Genomic DNA, 21,504 nt, shown 5'->3' with positions numbered 1-21,504 from the left:
CTCTCTAGCCTGGCACTCATGATCTCCCAGGATTACAGCCTATTTGCCAGCCCTGGATAGAGCCAATTTCTTCAAAAAAAAAAAAGAGTATACCTTATGTATGTCTGAATTCTAGAGGCTATCGCACTGTTTAAAGTTTGTATTTCAAACTGGTTGCCTTTCTGAAATTGCCCACCTCCTTGCCTGTCTCCTAGTTATGCTTGTACCCAGCATCCTTAGTATCCTTTAATTTTCTACACACACACACACACGCACACACACACACACAGTTGCTAACAAACTGTAATCTCCCAAATAGGATAAATCATATATTTTATTTATTCCATAATTTCATAGCCCACATAACACCTAACAGAGTGCCTTGTACATAGTAGGTCCTTAGTAAATATAAATGCTTTTTGGATAATTTAGTATGTTCTAAGAGGCCACTGGATACCTGGAAACAGCAGCATACTTCATTATGATATAACAAGTCACAGAGTTTATGACCTATGTTGATTCCATTTAAAATTCTTTCCAACATGTGAGGAACCTGAATAGCAAGCAGCAAAGATTTAGAAGAAACTATACTAGGCAATGAGGCTAGATGTGAATTTGTTACCCTTTGTACCCTTAAGACACATAGTGATAAGCTTATACTATGCAGTATTTTTGGTCAATTTTTATAATTGGGGTAGTTTATTATATTTTGAGAGCTTTGTCTATCTGTGAACCATTTATTTGCCTTGTTTTACTTTTTAGCAGAATGCTTCTATTTGTTGTGTGAAGTCCTAGTTTCATTTGGGGAACTATGATACTTACTGCCTTGAATCCCTGACATTTTTTTTCAAATATAAATAATAATCCAACTTACTTCAGATATAGATACTCAAATTTATGTTTTACATAGAAGCAGCATAAGGCAATTTTAAAGGAGATAAGGAGGAATTTGCAGCATTCCTGCAAGCATAAGGCTTTTCTCTTTTCATAATTATTTCTTGCATCTCCTACTGTTTTTTTTTTTTTTTTGAGATGGAGTTTCACTCTTGTTGCCCAGGCTGGAGTGCAATGGCACAATCTCAGCTCACTGCAACCTCTGCTTCCCAGTTTCAAGCAATTCTCCTGCCTCAGCCTTCCAAGTAGCTGGGATTACAGGCATGCACCACCACACCTGGCTAATTTTGTATTTTTAGTGGAGACGAGGTTTCACTATGTTGGTCAGGCTGATCTCGAACTCCTGACTTCAAGTGATCCACCCACCTCGGCCTCACAAAGTGCTGGGATTACAGGTGTGAGCCACCACACCCAGCCTTTTGTTGTTGTTGTTGTTTTGGTTTTTTGTTTTTTTGAGACAGAGTCTTGCTGTTGCCCAGGCTGGAGTGCAGTGGTGCAGTCTCGGCCCACTGCAGCCTCCACCTCCTGGGTTCAAGCAGTTCTCCCACCTCACCCTCCCGAGTAGTTTGGACTACAGGTGTGTGCCACCATGCCCAGCTAATTTTTGAATTTTTAGTAGAGATGGGGGTTCACCATGTTGGCCAGACTGGTCTTGATCTCGTGACCTCAAGTGATCTGCCCGCTTTGGCCTCCCAAAGTGCTGGGATTACAGGTGGGAGCCACTGAGCCTGGCCCTATCTCCTACTTCTGCCTTAGGATTCATTCACTGACATTTATGATTGCAAAAGGAGTTTAAAAGCAAATTGGAAGCCCGGGCGTGGTCGCTTACACCTGTAATCCCAGCAGTTTGGGAGGTCAAGGCAAGCACATTACCTGAGGTCAGGAGTTCAAGACCAGCCTGGTCAACATGGTGAAATCCCATCTCTACTAAAAATACAAAAATTAGCCGGGCATGGTGGCAGACACCTGTAGTCCCAGCTACTCAGGAGGCGGAGGCAGGAGAATTGCTTGGACCTGGGAGGCGGAGGTTGCAGTGAGGCAAGATCGCGCCACTGCACTCCAGCCTGGGCGACAGAGCAAGACTCCATCTCAAAAAAAAAATTAGAACACTTTTTATAATTTTATCATCTTTCAGTTTCACAATCATTTGGTTGGAAGAGTCACTGCTGAACATAAATTGAACCAGAATAATACATGGTCATTTTGCCCCATGATTAAATGTGCCCATCAAAGCCAGATATACCTGACTCACAAAAATTGCCCCTATTTACTAAGTATCAGTTTTTAAACAGGATCATGAATTTTATGCTATTCTAGGTATTTACTGTTTTGAATACAGTAATACTTGTGCCCTTTCTTGTTAGTTTGCTTATGTTAAATTAAAATCTTTGCCTCTGATTAACAGTCTAACAGTAAGAAAGCTCTCTTCCTTGCTTTCCTTCCCTTGTACGTCCTCTGGTAAAGATGTTACCTACCCAAGAGTGAGAATTACTTAAAGAGCATTTAGGGTGGGAGGGAAAAGAGAAAAAACAAAAGACCTGATAATTATGCTGTGAGGGACTTTGAAAGAGACTGATAGCAGTGGAAGTAAGGGTAAAGGGAGGTCCTTAATAATTTTGAGGCCCTGCTGTCTGAACCAGTTTTCTTATGGACACCTGCTTTGACTTTTAGTAGTAGCCTTGAAACATCTGGCATGCTATCTGTTTTTATTGCTACTTATGACCAAAACATTTAAACATTTTGTTTTTAAGGTGTGTTTAAGAAGTCTGATGGCTGGGTTGGCTTAGGCTGCTGTGAACTGGCTATTGCCTTGGAGTGTCGACAGGCATGCAAGCAGGTAACACTGGGCAGTCAGGCTCTCAAACATCATGGAGTGCAGTTTGGTTTTAGCTGTGCATATGTCTTGGGCCTTGCCCACCTCCTAGCTTTGCAGAGGTAACCCGTAAAAACTGCAAATTTAGCATTTTTTGTATAGACCATTTCCTTTTAGACTTGCTGTTTTTTTATTTATGGCTGCTGCATATGGCCTCAGCCTTCTTTTATTCTTTCTTATCGTTCCTTGTCTCTGCCATGCAAAAAAGAATATTATAGGAATTTAGGTCATCCATACTTTGCCTGCAATCATGCTGAATCAATGCTGATGATGGCTGGGTAAATGTAGGCTATGCTTGGATGAGAACATTTGACACAGTTGGCTCATTTTTTCATCTCCTTTTCTCTGTTTCATCATGGCTTTACCCTGAGTGTGTTCTTATATCCCTTCTCTGCTCCTAAGATGAATCTGACTCATACACCGAGTTATTACTTATCTTTGATTTGATATAGTTCTGCCCCAATTCAGCTTAGGTGCCTGAGTTTGTCCTCACTTTGTATGTTTTAGTAGTGGTTTTTCAGAGAGGAAAAACTAGCCTCTTGGTTCCTCTACTGCAAGTGGCAGAAATAGACTTAACTGGGAAACTAGAAGTGGTTAGATGGACCTGAAACCACAGTTGGAAAGCCTTCTCTTATTTTCTTCTTCTAGGGACTTATCTCAGATAAGAGTATATGAGATATGGTATCACCTTCACTTTCACAGAGACGACTATCCTATAGCCTGAGCAACAGTCTGGGCAGCACATGACCTAGCTGTCTGCTGCTGTCCTCCAGGCATTGAGGTGAAGCTGAGTTGCAGAGGATTTGAAGTATAATGGGTTTAGTGAGTTGTAAAACAGTTGCTGGCCCATTCTTCTTCTTGCTCTCCCTGTCCTCATCAGCTGGCCTGTTCTAAATTGCACTGGCCTAGGTGATAGAACAGGAAGAATGGAGCAAGGAACCAGAGCTCACAGCTCTGGAATGGAAACTGACTCGTGGAAAAACAGCCACCCCTCAGCAGATTTTTTTTTGGCTTCTTTTATATAGAAAGTATATACTTAAATATGGCAAATAGCTTGCTACTTCTCTAAGCACCAGTTTCCTCATCTGTAGAGGGGTTAGTATCTTCTTTATAAACTTGTTAAGAGACTTACACAAAAATAACTTGTTAAATGCCTGGCATAGTACCTCTTCCCTATTTAGTTGCCCCCCCATTATATACTCAGCAAGTTCAGAATGAAAGTTTAGAATGTGAAGAGTTAAAGAAAAAGCAAAATGTAAGTGCCCTGGCAGAGCTTCACAAGAAAATTTGCCACAGAGTGGAATTCAGCTAAAAAAAAAAAAAAAAAAAAAAAAGTCCTCTGATTTACAATTTCCTTCAAAGACATCTAGTTTCTGAAATAACAAAAGGACTGTGTTGGTATGTGAAATTAAAGCCATAAAAGTTAGAGCAAAGCTCTAGAATATTGAGTAGCCCTACAGATTATGTTTGTTTTAAAGAAATTGCATGAAATTTGTTTGTTGTATTTTAGGAAATTTAAAATATTTGAACATAAGGTTTTCCTTGATGAAATAAAGGATACTATATCAGTAATTAACAAATGCTAATTTATGTTCTTTTTGCCCTGTGCTGAATAGCATGTATAATAAATTAATGGAGAAATTTGTTGGTTTTTAGGCATCTTCAAAGAATGATATTTCCAAAGTTTGCAGAAAAGAATATGAGGTATGCATTTTATTTAACAAATGTGGATAGCCTATTCAGATGTTATCAGAATTAACAAAATTACTTAAATTTTTAAAATGAATTTATTTTTATACAACTTCCCTTTTACCTTACAGAAAATTTTGCATTGACAAAAATGTCATTTACTGTGTTCGGAAATGTTATGATTTTAGTTGATTTTTGTTGAAATGAAGTATTAATTTTAAAGAAATGCCTAAATCTCACATACAAAGGATTTAACCTATAATATTTTTATAACAAAGCAACTAGTTGTACCCAAGGTTGTGAAATAGTTTTTCTCATGTTTCATGTTCTCTTTTGTCTCATCTCCTATCTCTTGACCCATCCAGGTGGTATTCATTTCTATAAACTACCTCTAATCATAAAGAAAAGTAATAAAAGAAAGAAAATCACAGGGCTAGTGTGAATAGCTCAGACTTTCCTAGAATCTTGCATTTGGGGGAAAAAATACTAAGTTACAAAAGCTATATTAAATCTGAAGGACTCTCATCTCAATAGTGGGATTTCTAACACTGGTATCTAGATGGGGTACATATTAAGGCAGGGGTATAGCGGAAGTATTTTACACCATACAAATATGTGCAGAAGATTGTGCCTGATATGAAAAAACCTCCTCATTGGGGCTACTTTGTTCATTTTCTAGAACTCTGTTCTTAAATGTGACAATATTACAGTTTTTTGTAGTGTAAGGCTATGTAATTAAGGATACTTAAGTGCATATATCTCATGCACCATTTTTATATACAAACATTGGGATTCCTATTGCTGTGTTTTCTTGGAGAAGGTAGAATAACTCTCTTAACTACTTCTAGGTTATAGTTTTTATTTTTTTTCTTTTCTCAAAGCCTGTATCTCTTATTTTTAAACTTGACAGTCTTATTTATCTTTTGTTCCTTTGTACTGTTTGCTAAGTTGTATCTGTTCCTCTGAAGACAAATTTCCAAATTATAGCTCTCCTCCGTTCTTATTGAAAGGAGCCCTGCTACAGAGAAGTAAAAGATCTTTATTTTCTTATCTCTCTATCTTTGAAATAACCAGTTTTAGTTTCTCTTGAACAAAGTGGCTAACTGTGATAATTCCTTCTTTTCTCCTACATGATGTCTGACACTGTCCATCTTCCATAGCCTGTCCTCCGTTATTTTAGTGTGCTTCCTTCTCTTGTCTGGATTTCTGCATTGCCCTAGGAAGTCTGCCAGTATGTGTTGATGAAGGACGAGACAGGAAAGGTAAGAGAGACAAACTGTCCTATGATAGAAATACTAAGAATAGTTTACTTTTCCCAGTCTATCTTCCCTAATTTGGCCTAGAATTAAGCAACCATTTTCCAAAAATCTGTATGGCAAAAGGATCCTTTTGTTTTTATATTAAAAGTTGATCCCACAAATTCTTCAATATAAGACTCAATTTGATTTCTTACATGTTATTTAGAAACGAAAATAGAGATAAGAGTACTTTAATGCAGGAAGGGTTCTGCATTATAAACCTCATATAACAGTCACTGTCATGATTGTTGAAGTCTAGTCTAGACATAAAAGCTATTTGTTATAAAGTGAATTGGGTAAATTTGGTGTAATATAGCCTATTTTAACTGGACTGGTTGTTTATCAACATCAGAATAATTTATGAACCAGGCTTTTAGTATCTTTTCCTTAACACTGGAATGGTCCCTGGGATGAACTTGTAGATGTATGAGCCATTTCTATAGGCTTTCAATTTTAAGGGTAGCATTTACCCCGGAGAGTGGTTTTATGTATAGTTTGATTTGAGTTTCAGAGAATGAGTAATTACATTTGGAGGAGCTAATGTTTTTCTTTTTTGGTAAGCTGTTGTAGAGTTCCTTTTGAAGGGATTTGCTAAGAAATTTACTTAAAGTTTTAAAATTTTAATGCCATTTAAGATTTTGTCTTGTTCTAGCCAACCTAAGATAAACCAGTTTAATATAAAGCATTGTTACATCAGATTTTATAGAGTCTGGTTTTTTTCTTATGCAAATTAACAAGTACCTGTTGAATACTGAGAGTTTTATATATTAGAAACAGCATTAACTGGAAGCAGACTTAGTTTAGAATTCTGATTAAGCAACTTTTAGCATAACTCCAAATACTAAAGAATTATATCTAATTGAGTCAGGCTAATTAAAATATATACTGCACACATAAGGGCTCAGGGAAATAAGAAAGCAGAGCAAGAATGTTTGGAGTTATCAGGAAAAATGTTGCAAATGAGAGAGGCCTGAAAGGATTGGTATAATTTGGGTAAAGACCTAAAGACCTAAGACTGTGGATCAAAGGTATGTTATCAAAAATGCACATGGCTTATGCAGGAGGAAAAGAGAAGACAGACCTATTTTGGGCTGCAAGTCTATGCTCAGATAGGTAAAGTGGGACCAAATCCTAAAAAGATAGCATTTTGAGGCTCAACTCATTATTAATGAGAGGGTGATGATGAAGGTTCTGTAAAAGGAGACCAATATATAACAAATAACAAAGCCAATATTTTAGAAACTTAAATTCATAATCCTGTGCAGGCTAAGTTTTAGATCCCACAAACCCCTCTAGCTTAGCTAAAAAGAGATAATAAATCCCAGACTAGGATAATAGTAATAGAGTCAAATATTCAAGAATAAATCAGAGATTCAAAGGCAGAATCCATCAGCAAGATTCGTTATGATGGATTGAATATAGATGGTATTCAGGGAGATAATCTAATCTTTTAAGCCTAGTTTCCTGGCATTCATTTACTATTCTTCTATACTTAAAGGTACTAGTTAAAACTTCTCTTTCTGGCAATAGGGCAGGCTTGCTACCTGGACCAGTCCTCCAGGTGAAAATAACTTAAAATGCTAGATGAATTTGCTGGAAAGAAAATACGGAATGCTCAAGCCAAAAACTAAATGAAGGCAGGAATCCAGAGAAGTAAGAGCAGTAAAGAAGGCATTAGCTTTGAGGGCATTTGCTGAATCAATTTTTATAGCTTTGTAGCTTCACGAGGCTCAGAAGTCAGGAGACAAATCCTGGGTTCTGATTGAAGGTGGAAAATCTAAGTGAAATCCCCTTCCCTTCCCACCAATAAATTTGGGATTCCAAAGGGACTATACACTTAGTATTAGGGTGACCAGGAAATATGTTCATCTCCCTTTCCAGGGGGATCTGCAAGGAAAACTGCTTCTCTCCAACATTAGTCTTATTCCATTGAAAATTCATAACCCTAAGCTGGTCTTCCCATGAGTTTGCAGCCCAAATTCGTATCAAGTGAGTGTTTGTAAAACCTCAAGCTGAGAATTTATTTCAAGTGGTTCTGAAATGGTAGTGGCCCTCAGATGCTTGAGAAAAGGTAACACAGATCCTCTCTGGAGGAACTGATCTTGTATTTCAGACCTCTTGGGATTTCCACGGATAAAGTCCTAAGGAAAAATAAGCAGTTCATAATAAAAAAAAGTCACAGAACTCGCCAGAAAACATGATTTGTTAAATAAAAGCCAACAGGAACAATGGTGAATAGAATCAGACCTAAAGATACTTCAGATATAGAAATGATCAGATGCAGACTAAAATGTTTAATATGTTTAAGAAATAAAATAGGCTTACAAATATGAAGAGCAGGCCGGGTGCGGTGGCTCACACCTGTAATCCCAGCACTTCGGGAGGCTGAGGCGGGTGGATCACCTGACGTCAGGAGTTTGAGACCAGCTTGGCTAACATGATGAAACCCCGTCTCTACTAAAAATACAAAAATTAGCTGGGTGTGGTGGTGCACACCTGTAAATCCCAGCTACTTGGGAGGCTGAAGTAGGAGAATCACTTGAACCTGGAGGTGGAGGTTGCAAAAAAAAAAAAAAAAGAAGAAGAAGAAGAGCAAGCGTACTTGAAAAAGAATCGAAGAGAATTTCCAGAACAATATAATTGAAATACAAACACAATGGATGGGTGTTATAATAGTTTAGGTACAGCAAAGAAAGTAAATTGGAAGATAGAACTAAAGAAATTATATGGAAAAGAAACACAGAGGGGCATGGGGCTGAAAAATAGTTTAGGACACAGGAACGATAGAGTGAGAAAATCCTCTCTAACTGGAGTACTAGAAGAAAAATAAATAGGATGGGCAGGAGCAGTGTTTAAAGAAGCCCTACAAATACCCAGCAGGATCAAAGGAAAAAAAATCCACATATTATAGACAGACATCATAGCCAAAGATCTTAAAAGTAGTCAGAAAAAAAGGCATTGCCTTCAAAGAAGACCAACGACTGATTTCCCAGTAGCAACAGAGGAAGCCAGAAGACAGTAGAATGATTCCTAAATGGTTCCGAAAGAAAGTAACTATCAATCTAGCATTCTATATCCAGCAAAAATGTATTTCAAGAAAGGCAAAATTAAGCTATTTCTAAACAGCTAAAACAAAATTGCATTAGTGGAGCCTTTCTAGAAATTCTCTGTAAAGGAAGTTCTAAAATATCTACTTCAGACAGAAAATTATTTGAGATGCAAAAGAGAATGTGAAAATAGAAAGTGGGTAAATTAGGACACAGATTTTTAAAACAATAGTAATGTATTACTGGATTTTTAAAAAATAATTAAAACATAGTAGCAGTAGCATTTATGTTGGGAAAGGAATTTGAAGAAATTGAAGCATATGGTGTGTTAGGGTCTTTACATTAAAAGACCCATATCTCAGAGGTGATTAGGAATCCAGACTAAAGATGAGGAGAATTATCATGCCCACAGTCAACCTTGAAGTAACCCTTGAACCTTGGAGTGAATGAAAGCTCCATAGAAGAGAAAGTGTAAAAAGAATAGAGAGCTGGGTTTTGAAAGAGAATAGAATCTTTTAGAATCTAATAGAATCTAAAATAATCTATTCTTTTGAAAAAAAAAATAGAGAGTAGAGAGCTGAGTTTCTTTAGGGAACTAGAAAAGAAGGAGCCAGATACTGCTCTGAAATTGATCAAAATGGAATGAGATATTCCAAAAACAGATAACTTCCTATCACGGGAAATGTTCAAGTAAAGACTTACTGGATTCATCATGTGAAGGGGATTTTTGCAACAGACAGGAGATTTGATGATCTCTCTTCCAACTCTGTAGCTCTCTTATTCTGATGAATACCTAAGAAATAATATATCCTTCACTACTTAAGAGTACTTCTTTTGAGAATCACACTTGTTTTGATTGTGGGGTCACCAGACCCTGGCCTGTAGGAGCTATCCAAATCAACCATTAGCTTGATAACTCCTTTATGGGCATGTTCAAGTATCATGGACATGCTCAGTTCTAGGTTCTCTGCCTTTTCACAGGCTTTGTCCTTTGGCCTACCTAAAAGTATTGGTTAGGCCACATAAGGTTCATGAATGTGTTGTGAAGCTACAACCAGAGATGATATTTAAAGTATTCAGCAGCTGTAGTTACATAGGCACCAACAGTCAGAACAGATGCTGGCTGTAAACCATAGGAATAGCCATACTTGTGCACATTGGCTGATTAGAACTAAAGGAAAAATGAGTTCATGTTTTCCAGGGGGTGTGAAATACAGTGTAGATTCTTTTTGCATAGTCTTCGTTCACAGGTTGGCTGTGAACATTTTCTTCTAGCCACCAAAATTATGATTTAAAAAATTTTTTGGTTGTTGATGGTTAATTTTCTTTCTTGAATGTCACAATAAGCTTCATTAAGGTAATATGAGGCTGATGAATTCCCAGAGACTGGCAATGGCTATAAAGTGATGAGATAAATTTTAGTTTGAAGTTTGTAAATCCATTTTATACCTTTAATGGCAGACCTTACCTGCCATTCTCTTAACATAATGGCCATAAATATAAATGCCTTTACATTTGCTGTGTGAGCCACTGAAGTACAATGCTACAAATTTGCCATCATACGTTTTATATTTTTTTACTTGTTTCTTCCTTCTTTCACAGATTCTTCTCTAAGCTTTTCTTTATATTTTCAGAAATGTCATTTTCATGTCTCTCCTTTCTTTGCTAGCTTTCTTCAATACACTTTTTTGATGTTATATCATTAAGGAAGGTGAGAAACTATGAAGGAAAGTTAGTAGGGGGTATTTTTGTGAGGACTAACTTTTTTTTTAGTCTTAAGGCAGTTAAGTTTTAAACTAAACAGTTGCCAATACAACTAAAATATTGTTCTGCCATGGGGCTCTGGTTCTGTGAGAATGCTAAAATTAAGACTGTTGAGGATTCTGTCTTCTGTTAGTCCCACCTATCAGTACACAGCTAAATGTATAGAATGGTGCAGGTATGTGTTAAATTTTAATTTTGGGATTTTCACATTGTTCAAAATTCAAAATGGTATACAATGAATTATGTTTCCCACAGCCATCCAGTTCCTAAAGTTACTAGAGATATTTGAGATATTTTCTGCATATGAAAGTAAATATATATATGTATAGTCCTCCTCTACCCTCCTTTACCACAAATGGTAGTTTACTATACCCTTTGTTCTGCCCCTGGATGCCAGTGTTTGGTGTATATTTATGTATGTCTACCCAGACTGTATACTGTTTCCTCAGGAAATGTCACAATAAAATGTTCTGCTTAAAGATTTCTGTGTATCTATTAATTTTATTTTGTTTCTTTTTCTTTCAAATTAACTTTGGTTCTAGATTTACTACCAGAAGCATAAAGGAAAAGGGATGAAAAATTAGCCCAATTTAGAGATAAGAGGAGCAGGGATATCAGGACCAACAGGATTCTCTGGACAGCTAGAAGCCTCCTAAGCTTCAGTGTGATTGGATCTGTACTGCAGTGGTTCTAAGAATAGAGGAGACCATCTAGTTGTGGCAGATCACAGCCTAGGCTATGGACAGTTTTGTTCCTTGCCCAGTCAGCTTTTAGGGATTTTAACAAGAGGAATCGTGTGATACTTTGCCCCAGCAAAGCCCTCAGGACCTAAAAGTAAAGCATCTTTTAGTTTATGCTGAGGCAACTTCAAGAATTGCCAGGATATAGTAAATAGAAGACTATGAATGAGAGGCTTTATAAATGGTAAAATGCTATACCGGTATACTGTATCAGAGTAGATTTGAGCCGTTACCTGCAGCTGATGAGCTCCAAAAAGAGCGAAACCTATTAGGTCCTGCAGTACTGGCTTAAGATAGTATTAAACTTTGTATGTTGTTTTGGTTTGTTGTATTTGTTTTGTAGTTGGGGGAAGGGAGTAACTCCTATTTAGTCTCCTTGCTGCTAGTGTATTTCCTTTTCCAGTTCATTCTTCTCAGAAGTCACCTGAATGAGATCACTCCAAAAGGGAATTTGATCAAATCAGATTAGATTGTGACCTGGTCTCATCTTAAGTGGCCAAGGTTTTCCCCTTAAGCAATCTCATCTCCCATAGATTTAATTGTTCTTATATGCTGACAACTTCAGAATCTTCATTGCTAACCTTTTTTTTTGAGCTCCTGAACACTATTGGATACATGTACTTTTGATGTTTCCTTGGAACAACAAACAATCAAACCAAAATTGATTGATTTTTAATCAACCAAATTGATTATTACTTTCTCTACCTTTTCTGCCTCCCCTTCCCTCCCTTCCACCCCTAAACAGCAACACACACACAGACACACACACACACACGCACACATCCATCCCAAAACAAAACTTATGATTTTTCTTGCATTTCTTGTTTGGTTGTACCAATATGATCCTTCCAGGCACATCAACTTAAATGCCTGAGAGGTATTGTCTACTCTTTCCTCTTTCTCATCACCTCCTGCAAATTACTGTCTCTCAAGCCTAAAGGGTTGCCTTCTAAATGTACCTTAAATCAGTCTCCCTTTCAGATCCTCAGGTATTGCCTTAGCTTAGGTCTTTCTGCCACTTTTCTGGATACCTATAATAGCTGCCAAACTAGTTTTCCTGTGTCTAATTTCTCCTCTTATCTACTATATCCACTTCTAGATTAATCTCTTTAAAGACCAAATTTGATCCATGTCACTACCTTCCTTAAACCCTTCAGTTGCTTCCCTATAGAACACAGCTCATGCTCCTCAGCCCAGTATCCCAAGCTTTTCTCAGTCTAGCTCCTGGTTCTTCTCTCTGTTACATTTAAGCAGCATGCTCCTTATAGTTTCCCAGATTGACCCTGTTGTTTTATTTGTTAGTTGTAGTTGTACAAATTGTTTGTTCCACCTGGAATTCCTTCTTCTGAATCTTGGAACAAAAAGTATAGTATATTGGAGCTGGCAATACCAGCTCCCTACCAGCTAGGGAGTACTGCTTGTTAAATATTCAGGGATTTTGCAAGCCAGCTTGTAACTTAAAATCAGCCATGGGTGGAGGTATTTGCACCGTGAACATCAGCAAATACTGCAAATCCAGATTTTCTCCACAACCACCCCCCACAAAAAAAGCTGGTTCCAGAACATCACTACCTCTGTTGAACTAGAGTAACCTTTGCCTTAAATCCTGGTTTAAATGGTACCACTTTAAAGCCTTTCCTGCCCATTCATCTTCTCTCCACACACATAAAATTGATCACTACTTCTAAGCCCTTTGCATGCTTTATTATAGCATTTGTCGCTCTATAGCATAACTATGTTTACATGTCTCTTTTTAAACTAATCCCTGAGTTCCTGGGACAGAGTTCATATAATTATCTTTGTCTCTGTCATTCATTCACTTAACATTCATTGAACTGATACACACTGAACCAATATATTTAATATGTATCAGGCATTGTTCTCAGGGTACAAAAATGAAAGGATTTAGTCTGCAAGAAGCTCATAGTTAGTCCATGGGAAGAGAGAAATCCAAACAGTCCATTACAATACAGTGAGACAAGTACATTGCTAGAATGTATTGGAGCCTGGAGGAAAAAACCCTGCCTAGGGAAATGGGGAAGTCTTTCACAGAGCAGGTAAGACTTAAAGGATGAGCAGAAAGCTGTTTCCTGTAACAAAGTGCTACAGTCAGTACTTTTATAGATAGAAAAATTTTATAGACTTTTTCCCACTCTGGAGAACAGAGTTATTCAAGGTTCTTTGTAACACAGTATATCAGCTTTACGTGGAAACTCTGTGTAAATGTCTTACACTCTTGGAATGCATGGAGAAAGTGCTCATTTTCTACTGTACTGTGGAGAATGTTTTCATTCTGAGTACTATCTATTATCCCAATAATGTTGTATAGTAAACCATCCCAAAACTCCATAGCTTAAAACAGTAACAATTTATTATTTCTCACAAATCTAAGAGCTTACTAGGCAGTTCTGCTCTGGCCAGGCTTAGCTGATTCCAGCTGGGCGCACTCATCTGTCTACAATCAGATGGCAGGTCAGCCTGGGGCTGCCTGCTTTAGGAAGCCCTTAGCTAAGTCAGCTCAGATCTTCTCCATGTTTTCCCCTCCCTTTAGCAGACTAGCTCAGGCTTGTTCACGTGGTGGTGGCAGGAGTCCAAGAGAGAAAGTGGAAACATGCAAGTGTAGTTCAGGCAACTGCTTACTCCAAGCTTGCTAGTGTCCACTAGGCCAAAGCAAGGCAAGTCACATGGCTAAGGCCAGAGTTACTGTACAATAAATAGATATAAGGAAATGTGAAAAATTGGGGCCATTACTGTAGTCAGTTCACCACAAGCACATACTCTGTGCTAGGCTGTCTTCTAGACCTTGTGTTTCTCTGCAGATGTTACTTGCCAGTGAATTTGCTTCCAGCTGGTTGGGTGCCCTGTGGTGATAATGAGCAAATTTTTCTGAGCAGTCTAGACCTATAAAGCTCATTTCTGTTTTGAGTGTTCATTTTTATTTGCATATCTGTTGAAATGACACATTATTTGGAAGGCTGAAGAAATTTAAGAATCACTTGTTTAGTGATATTTCCAAGTCATGACATTAAACTCCTTACATATTCTAGTCATCTGTACTTTTTGACATTCATGGTATCCACAAGGAAAAAACACCTTGTAGAGGTTAAAAACATTTATGTTTTTAAAGAACAGTTATATTTAACCTCTCCTACTTAGCATTTCATAAGCTGGATTTCTTCTATGAAATGCGAAACTTTAAACTGGAAGAAATTTCAACCCATCTGTGAAAAGGAAACAGATTTTTATTTATTGAGGCCTTAGAAACAAAGTAGCCTCTTTACTTTTAAGTAATAGCATAGTTAAGTAGAAAGTACTGGGCATATAAAACATTAACATAACAGTTAATAAAATGTGCTCTTTTGGGTCTTTGTCCAAAAGTAACTAAATCATCCAAAATTCAAACCTGTAATTTTTTTTTACAAGATTCATATGATCAGTGTTTTGTTGTCATCATCTTTATCATTGATGAAAATGAGAGAGAGCTGGAGTAGTCAGTAGTAAAAGGGCAGTGGACAGAGAAAGGATTGAAACAAGTGGACAAATGGAGGAATGAACCATTTTTTTCAAATCCAAAAGCCAAATCAAATTGGACAGCCAGATATACGTAGCAAGCAAAGGGCAGAGCCAGGGCTAGAACCCAGACTCCCCTACCAGTGCTCTTCCATGACACTGCGTTGTGAGAATAGTCTTGTCTCACTGTATTGCAATGGACTATTTGGATTTCTCTCTTCTGAATGCACCCAAAGCAAGGTTGAATGTTTGTTCATAGATTAATCTATTTAACCAGTTTCCTATTTTAAAAATCAATAGAAAAGGGTCACTGAAGTGGCAGAAAATAAATTGCAGAGCGAACTTCTGGGCTAGAGGTTGGACCAGCAGAGTCTACTTCCCAGGTGCACCCACAGGGTCTTCCCCACCAAAAGGAAAACCAGTGTGGCATGAAGGATCACATAGGGTTCCCTCAACTTTGATTTACTCTGTTTTTGTGCCAGGTTTGCCCACAGTTCATATGCTCCCAACAGTGGATCAAAGGGCTTGTACTACCTGGAATTCCCTCTTCCTGAATCCATCCTAACACACCCCCACCTAGTAATATATTGGAGCTGACATCTACCAGCTTGGGAGTACTAATTGTCAAATATTCAGGAATTTAATCGCGAGAGTAGGGCAGGGAACTAGTTATTGAGAGCAGCTACCAGAGGAAAGATTTTAGGATCAAAAAAAATTTTTTTAGGATCAAAATATTTTTAAGGAAAATAATATTAACCTCAAGAAAATGGTGACCTTTTTTGGTTACAATTTAAGGAACTGATTTTAAAAATAGGGGACTGGTTAAATAGATTACTCTGTGAACAAACATTCAACCTTGCATTGGCTGCATTGAGAAAAACAATCCAGACTATTCTCAGTGCAGTGTCATGGAAGAGCACTGGCAGGGCAGTCTGGGTTCCAGCCCTGGCTCTGCCCTTTGCTTGCTTATACATATCTGGCTCTCCAACTAGATAGTGACAGCTTTTGGATTTGAAGTTCTCTTGAGACCCTGTCAACTCCAGTATGCTGACATGTTCTTTGCATCTTTGAGGTTATGGTAGATCCTCACCTCAGCACCCCTATAGTTTTGACCTATTCTTGACTAACATGAGTAGGGGAGGGAGAGGGAGCAGTTATATGGGGGCACATTGGGTGTGGTATTGGTAAGCAGGTCAAAAGAGGCTCCATAGGAGTGAATACGAACCCTCAGTTACCTCCAAAAGTCAGAAAGTTACCTTTCAAAAGTCAGATGGCAGACTTTTGAAAGACTTAAAAATTGACTAGCTAAGACTTCAAGACAGGCTGACGTAAGAAATGAAGAAACTATTAAGTTAATCCTATAACTCATTATGTGTATGTCCTAAGCCCTCTCAGACTAATCAGCAGTATTAAAGTGGTAAAAAGATAGAGTTACATATAGTAAATTTAGGAGTCATTCATCAAAGAGGGAGATATGATCAGTCTATTAAATCATGATAGGTGTAACAGAATTTATTCATCAAATGCTGGTATACTGGAATGAAGGAACATTCTTTTAAACCTTAAAATGGGTAAAAAGGCAAGATGGTATTTATTAACACTAAAGTGTTAGTGGTTAATGGTAATTTTCACATGATGCTGCCATGTGAAAATAGAAAAGATTAGTTCAACAAATTCAGGTAAACTTAGGCACGAAAGGTCTATTAATGAACATCAAGAGAAATAAGAGATGCTTGAAGAACATCTCTGAACTCTGGATGTGACATCAAGGGAAGCAACTGTGCCGTTTTCCTTTTTCTTCAGGTATTGGGAGACTTTTTCTGTAAGGGGCCAGACAGCAAATATTTTAGGCTTGGAGATCATTCACTCTCTGTCTATTCAACTTTGCCATAGAAGTGTGCTTAGCGTGAGGTAGCCATATAAAATATCTAAATAAGCCGGCATGCACCCATAGTCGCAGGTACTTGGGAGGCAGCAGAGTGGAGGCCAACCTGGGCAACATAGCAAAACCCTGTGTCTTAAAAAATTTTTTTTAATTTAAAAAAGTATGTAAATGAAAAAAATAATTAAAATTTTAAAAGTATGTAAATGAATGGGCATGTCTGTCTTCCAATAAAAACTTTATTTCCAAAAACAGGTGGCAGGCAAGATTTGGCTTGTGTGCCATAGTTTGCCAGCCCCTGTTGTGAGTAAAAGCTATTGTCCATAAGTATTTCCCCTTTCTAGGCCTTGGCCTCTGACTTCTATTAAATAAGGAAGTTGGACTAGATGATTTCTCACATTTCGCAGGTTTTATCTCCTTTAGTAGTACCTCTCCCTGAAGCTAAGTGATCCACAGGCTGAACCACAGTGACATTTATTTGTAAGGTCAGTTTTTTAAACATCCAGGTTGAACAAATGTATAAGTCTCTAGAGCAGAGTTTATCAGTCTTGGCACCACTGGCATTTTGGTCTGGATAATCTTTTGGGGGAGGGAGACTGTCCTGTGCAGTGTAGGATGCTTAGCAGTGTGCCTGGCCTCTACTCACCAGATGCCAGTAGCACTCCCCACCCCTCAGTTGTGATAACCAAAAATGTCTCCAGGCACTGCCAAATGTACCATGGGAAGCAAAATCACCCCTAGTTGAAAACCACTTCTGTGGAAAGTTCAAAAATAACTAGAAAAATATCAAATACTAGAAAATCAGGCCATGCAACCCAAGATAGCCACCAAGATATCAAACATATTTATTCAGGTACAAGGTCAAAAAAAGCCAAACCAAAGGGAACAAAGATCTTATTAGAAAGAAAAGAGCAATGAGAATTGCATTCATCCAGTCAAAGAGGGCTAGAAAGTTGGTAGCCGACTACCTTTATTTTATTTTATTTTATTATTTGTTTGTTTATTTGTTTATTTATTTATTTATTTTGAGACAGAGTTTCGCTCTTGTTTCCCAGGCTGGAGTGTAGTGGCATGATCTCGGCTCACTGCAACCTCCGCCTCCCAGGTTCAAGTGATTCTCTTGCCTCAGCCTCCTGAGTAGCTAGGATTACAGGCGTGCACCACCACGCCCGGCTAATTTTGTATTTTCAGTAGAGACAGGGTTTCTCCATGTTTTTCAGGCTGGTCTCGAACTCTCGACCTCAGGTGATCCTCCCACCTCGGCCTCCCAGAGTGCTGGGATTACAGGTGTGAGCCACCTCGCCCAGCTGGTAGCTGACTACTTTTTAATATTGATTTAAATCATTTTAAAAGTGTTCCTGAGTCCAGTGAATCCATTTAAATAGAGAGTTATCTATAATGCATAACTGAAAAGTCACACTAAAAGAAGAAAACATGAATGAAGAGAGATATAAACAAGATCATTGTTAGTGAACACTAAGAATATTTACTTTTTCACTCCTGTTATATTGCTTGATGGAGTCTCTAGCAGAAAGAATTCATACTGGGTGAATTCAGGAACCCTTATCTATGAGGCCCAGGGTTTTCTGTTTTATTTGCTTTAAATTGTTAAATCAAGTGTGGCATATTCCTACAATGGAATATTATTTAGCAGAGAAAATGAATGAATACAGCTTCACACAGCTACATAGAGGGATCTTTGAAGCTAGGTTTTAAATGCCAATAGCTGATCCTTTAACAAATCCCCATCACCTAGCCAGCTTGCAATATGGCTGCAATTAAAAGCCAAAATCGTCTCGTTTCAACAATAAGGGTGTGCTTGATTTCCTTCTGCCTGTAATTTATGCCCATATTATTTCTTTTAGGAAGTAATTATCCTCCCATTGTGATTGATTATTATTCATAGCTGACAAGCCCTAAATATCCAAATGGCTTTGTATAAGTTTTTCATTTTTGTCTTGTTTTGGGTTTTATTTTCTTTACATTGACTTTAATACAGGGTGGTGTTTTCTGAACAATAATCTAAGCACTCTAGAGACACTAATTATAGTCTCAAACTCGCTTTTGACTTTTTCTATTACCTGGGGCGGGTCTCTTTTACCCTGCTGAGGAAACAGTTTCTTCATCTGTAAAATGATAGATTCCCAAACTCTGGTCCCAGGATGGCTATTAAAAAAACTGTATTTCAAGTCTTGTTTAAAATTTAGATTTCTGTGCCTCACCCCTAGATTCTGAATCTGTAGTCTAGGGTAAGGTCTAGGAAACTCAGATGATTCCAGTGTACAGCCATGTTTGAGAACAAGTAGAGATAATGTCTAAAATCCTTTCAAATCTAAAATGCAGTGGTTACATGAAATATATATTTCCCTAGATGTCATTTATTAGATTATTTTCTGGAAAGTTTTTATATCCTGCAAGGAATAATTAAGATTAATACATTGTAGCCCTTCCCACACACTTACAGCTTTACATAAACTTGGTTTGCTATAACTGGTCAGCTTATGGCTCCAAGTAGTCATCTTGATCCTGATATATGTTGGAAGATGGTTTCCCTTTTTACCAGAATATCATTTCATAACTTCTGTGTTTTCAGTCTTGGATTTAGAGAAGAATTAAATAGTTTTAATATCATGATTTCCATGTAACCATAAAGTGGAATTAAATTACAAATTCTCTCTGGTTGTTAATTTCTGTTTATTTGTTTTTCTTCAATTTACAGAATGCTCTTTTCAGTTGCATTAGCAGAAATGAAAGTAAGTATATTTGTCAATGGTTGTACAAACAGTCCAAAGATATAATTAGCCATCTGAAGCAATGTGCACAGCAGGATTCCGATAGGCTCTTTCCCATGGTGTATTTAGGTCATTCATGTATTATAACAATTCCCATGTCTTAATTGTAGATCTACAATGCAGATACTAAAGCTCAGTGTGCTAGAGGATGATCACAACCCAATAAATAGGCCCATTTTCAGAAGTTAAGTACACCCATGCTATATAATGTAGCACTTGCCGAGTGCTACGTCTCAGTTCATTCAACAGACGTTGATTGAGTACTTGGTCAGTGTGGGGCAGACACACATCTGTGGAGGACACGACCTGTACACAAAGAACGCTGGGATATGGTAGGATATGAGATAGTGTCACTGGATAAAGTGCTCCAGGAGTTCAGAGAAAGAAGGGATCATATTCTGCAGGGGTACTTAGAGGTGGCTTCATGGAGTTGGTAGCTGATCCCGGCCATGAAGGATGGGTAAGATGTGAACAGTGGAGAATGAAGGAAATGGAGATTGGAGGAAGGGCTTACAGGTGAAGGGAACAGTGAGAGCAGTTAGAGATGGGAAAACACATGTAAGGAACAAAGAGTTCTTTAGCTCAGCAGGAAAGTATATTGAAGGATAAGAAACATTTGCTGTCTGTAATTTATCTTCTATCCTTTCTAACTGGGGCTTAGTTCAAGATTTTCCAGGTAGTCTCAGGCATGTAATCTTATGCCCTCCCACACTGGTGAAAAAGCCAGCTGAATGGAGGAATCAGAAGATAGGCATCTTGTCCTGTTCCTATGTGTCTGTTCTTATATGTCCTCACCATTCCCCACCACCACCCCCAATGTATCCTCACTGAGGTTTACAGTGATAAATGCAGCCATTAATCATTGTTCTTTGGCCGGGCGCTGTGGCTCATGCCTGTAACCCCAGCACTTTGCGAGGCAGAGACAGGTGGATCACTTGAGGTCAGGAGTTTGAGACCAGCCTGGCCAATATGGTGAAAACCCATCTCTACTAAAAATACAAAAATTAGCTGGGCGTGGTGGCACGTGCCTGTAATCCCAGCTACTAGAGAGGCTGAGGCAGGAGAATCGCTTGAACCCAGGAGGCAGAGGTTGCAGTAAGCCAAGATCGCGCCACTGCACTCCAGCCAGGGGACAGAGTGAGACTGTGTCTCCAAAAAAAAAAAAAAAAAATTTGTTCTTTGTGAAGAAAATGAACTCTTTGGCAATAAACACAATAAGTTTGGTAGTAGTTGCAAGTTTAAAAGAGGCGGTACAGTAGGTATGGAATAGTTTCCTGGTCTGGGAAACTGAGACTTGTCCTATATCAGTTCAGTCCTAGTTCAGTTTCTTTGGTTATGACTTTATTATTATCATTATCATTATTTCTGGAAGTCACCTGAATCCCTGCTCATGGGTCTTTGGAATTCACCAGAAACCTGATTCTGGTTCCTCCATATCTATCCCTAATAATTATCAAGAATTTCCTCCCTGCTTTCTCTCTCTCTCTCTCTCCTTTTTTCTTTTTGAGACAAGATTTGGCTGTGTTGCTGAGGCTAGAGTGTGGTGGCGAGATCTTGGCTTACTGCAACCTCCGCCTCCTGGGCTCAAACCATCCTTCTACCTCAACCTCCCTAGTAGTTGGGACCACAGGCACATGCCACTGCACCCAGCTAATTTTTGTATTTTAGGTATAGATGGGGTTTCAACATTTTGCCCAGGCTGGTCTCAAACTCCTGGACTTCCAAAGTACTGGGATTATAGATGTGAGCCACAGCACCTGACCCCCCTGCTTTCTCTTAACCTCTTCCTCCCATACCTCTACCTTCACCCTCCCACAGACTCCCTTAGATTCCTGTGAGGGGTTCTTGTTCTTCTCCTTTACAGATCCCACATCTGCACCCCCAGCTACTCATCTAGCTCTCCCAAAATACCTTAAATGGCAGCCCATTGATTTTTTAAATAAATAAATCCAGAGTAATATTTATTTCAAATGAGTTTTCTTTTCAGTGTTGAAGCAGGACATATCAATTGTGAGATGAAGTCTATCTCAATTTAG

At 38.2% G+C, this 21,504-nt stretch overlaps 1 protein-coding gene across 8 annotated transcripts in view; it reads left to right on the top strand.

The window, feature by feature from the left end:
• Window positions 1–21,504, top strand: part of RECK (reversion inducing cysteine rich protein with kazal motifs) — an 87,437-nt gene that overhangs the window by 24,202 nt on the left and 41,731 nt on the right. For 7 of the 8 annotated variants that reach the window (XM_063788604.1, XM_024345630.3, XM_024345629.3 and 4 more), the window contains 3 exons: window positions 2,625–2,710; window positions 4,403–4,450; window positions 19,396–19,429. In XM_063788604.1, the coding sequence (XP_063644674.1) occupies window positions 2,625–2,710; window positions 4,403–4,450; window positions 19,396–19,429 (168 nt within the window). Of the gene's footprint in view, window positions 1–2,624; window positions 2,711–4,400; window positions 4,451–5,595; window positions 5,698–19,395; window positions 19,430–21,504 lie in introns of those variants that run through there. The other variant, XM_054658035.1, reaches the window with a different exon arrangement.

This window comes from Pan troglodytes, chromosome 11 (assembly GCF_028858775.2).
Source record: "Pan troglodytes isolate AG18354 chromosome 11, NHGRI_mPanTro3-v2.0_pri, whole genome shotgun sequence".
Lineage (NCBI taxonomy): Eukaryota > Metazoa > Chordata > Mammalia > Primates > Hominidae > Pan > Pan troglodytes.
Note: the sequence above shows the minus strand (reverse complement) of the source record. Positions and strands in the feature narration are given on the sequence as shown.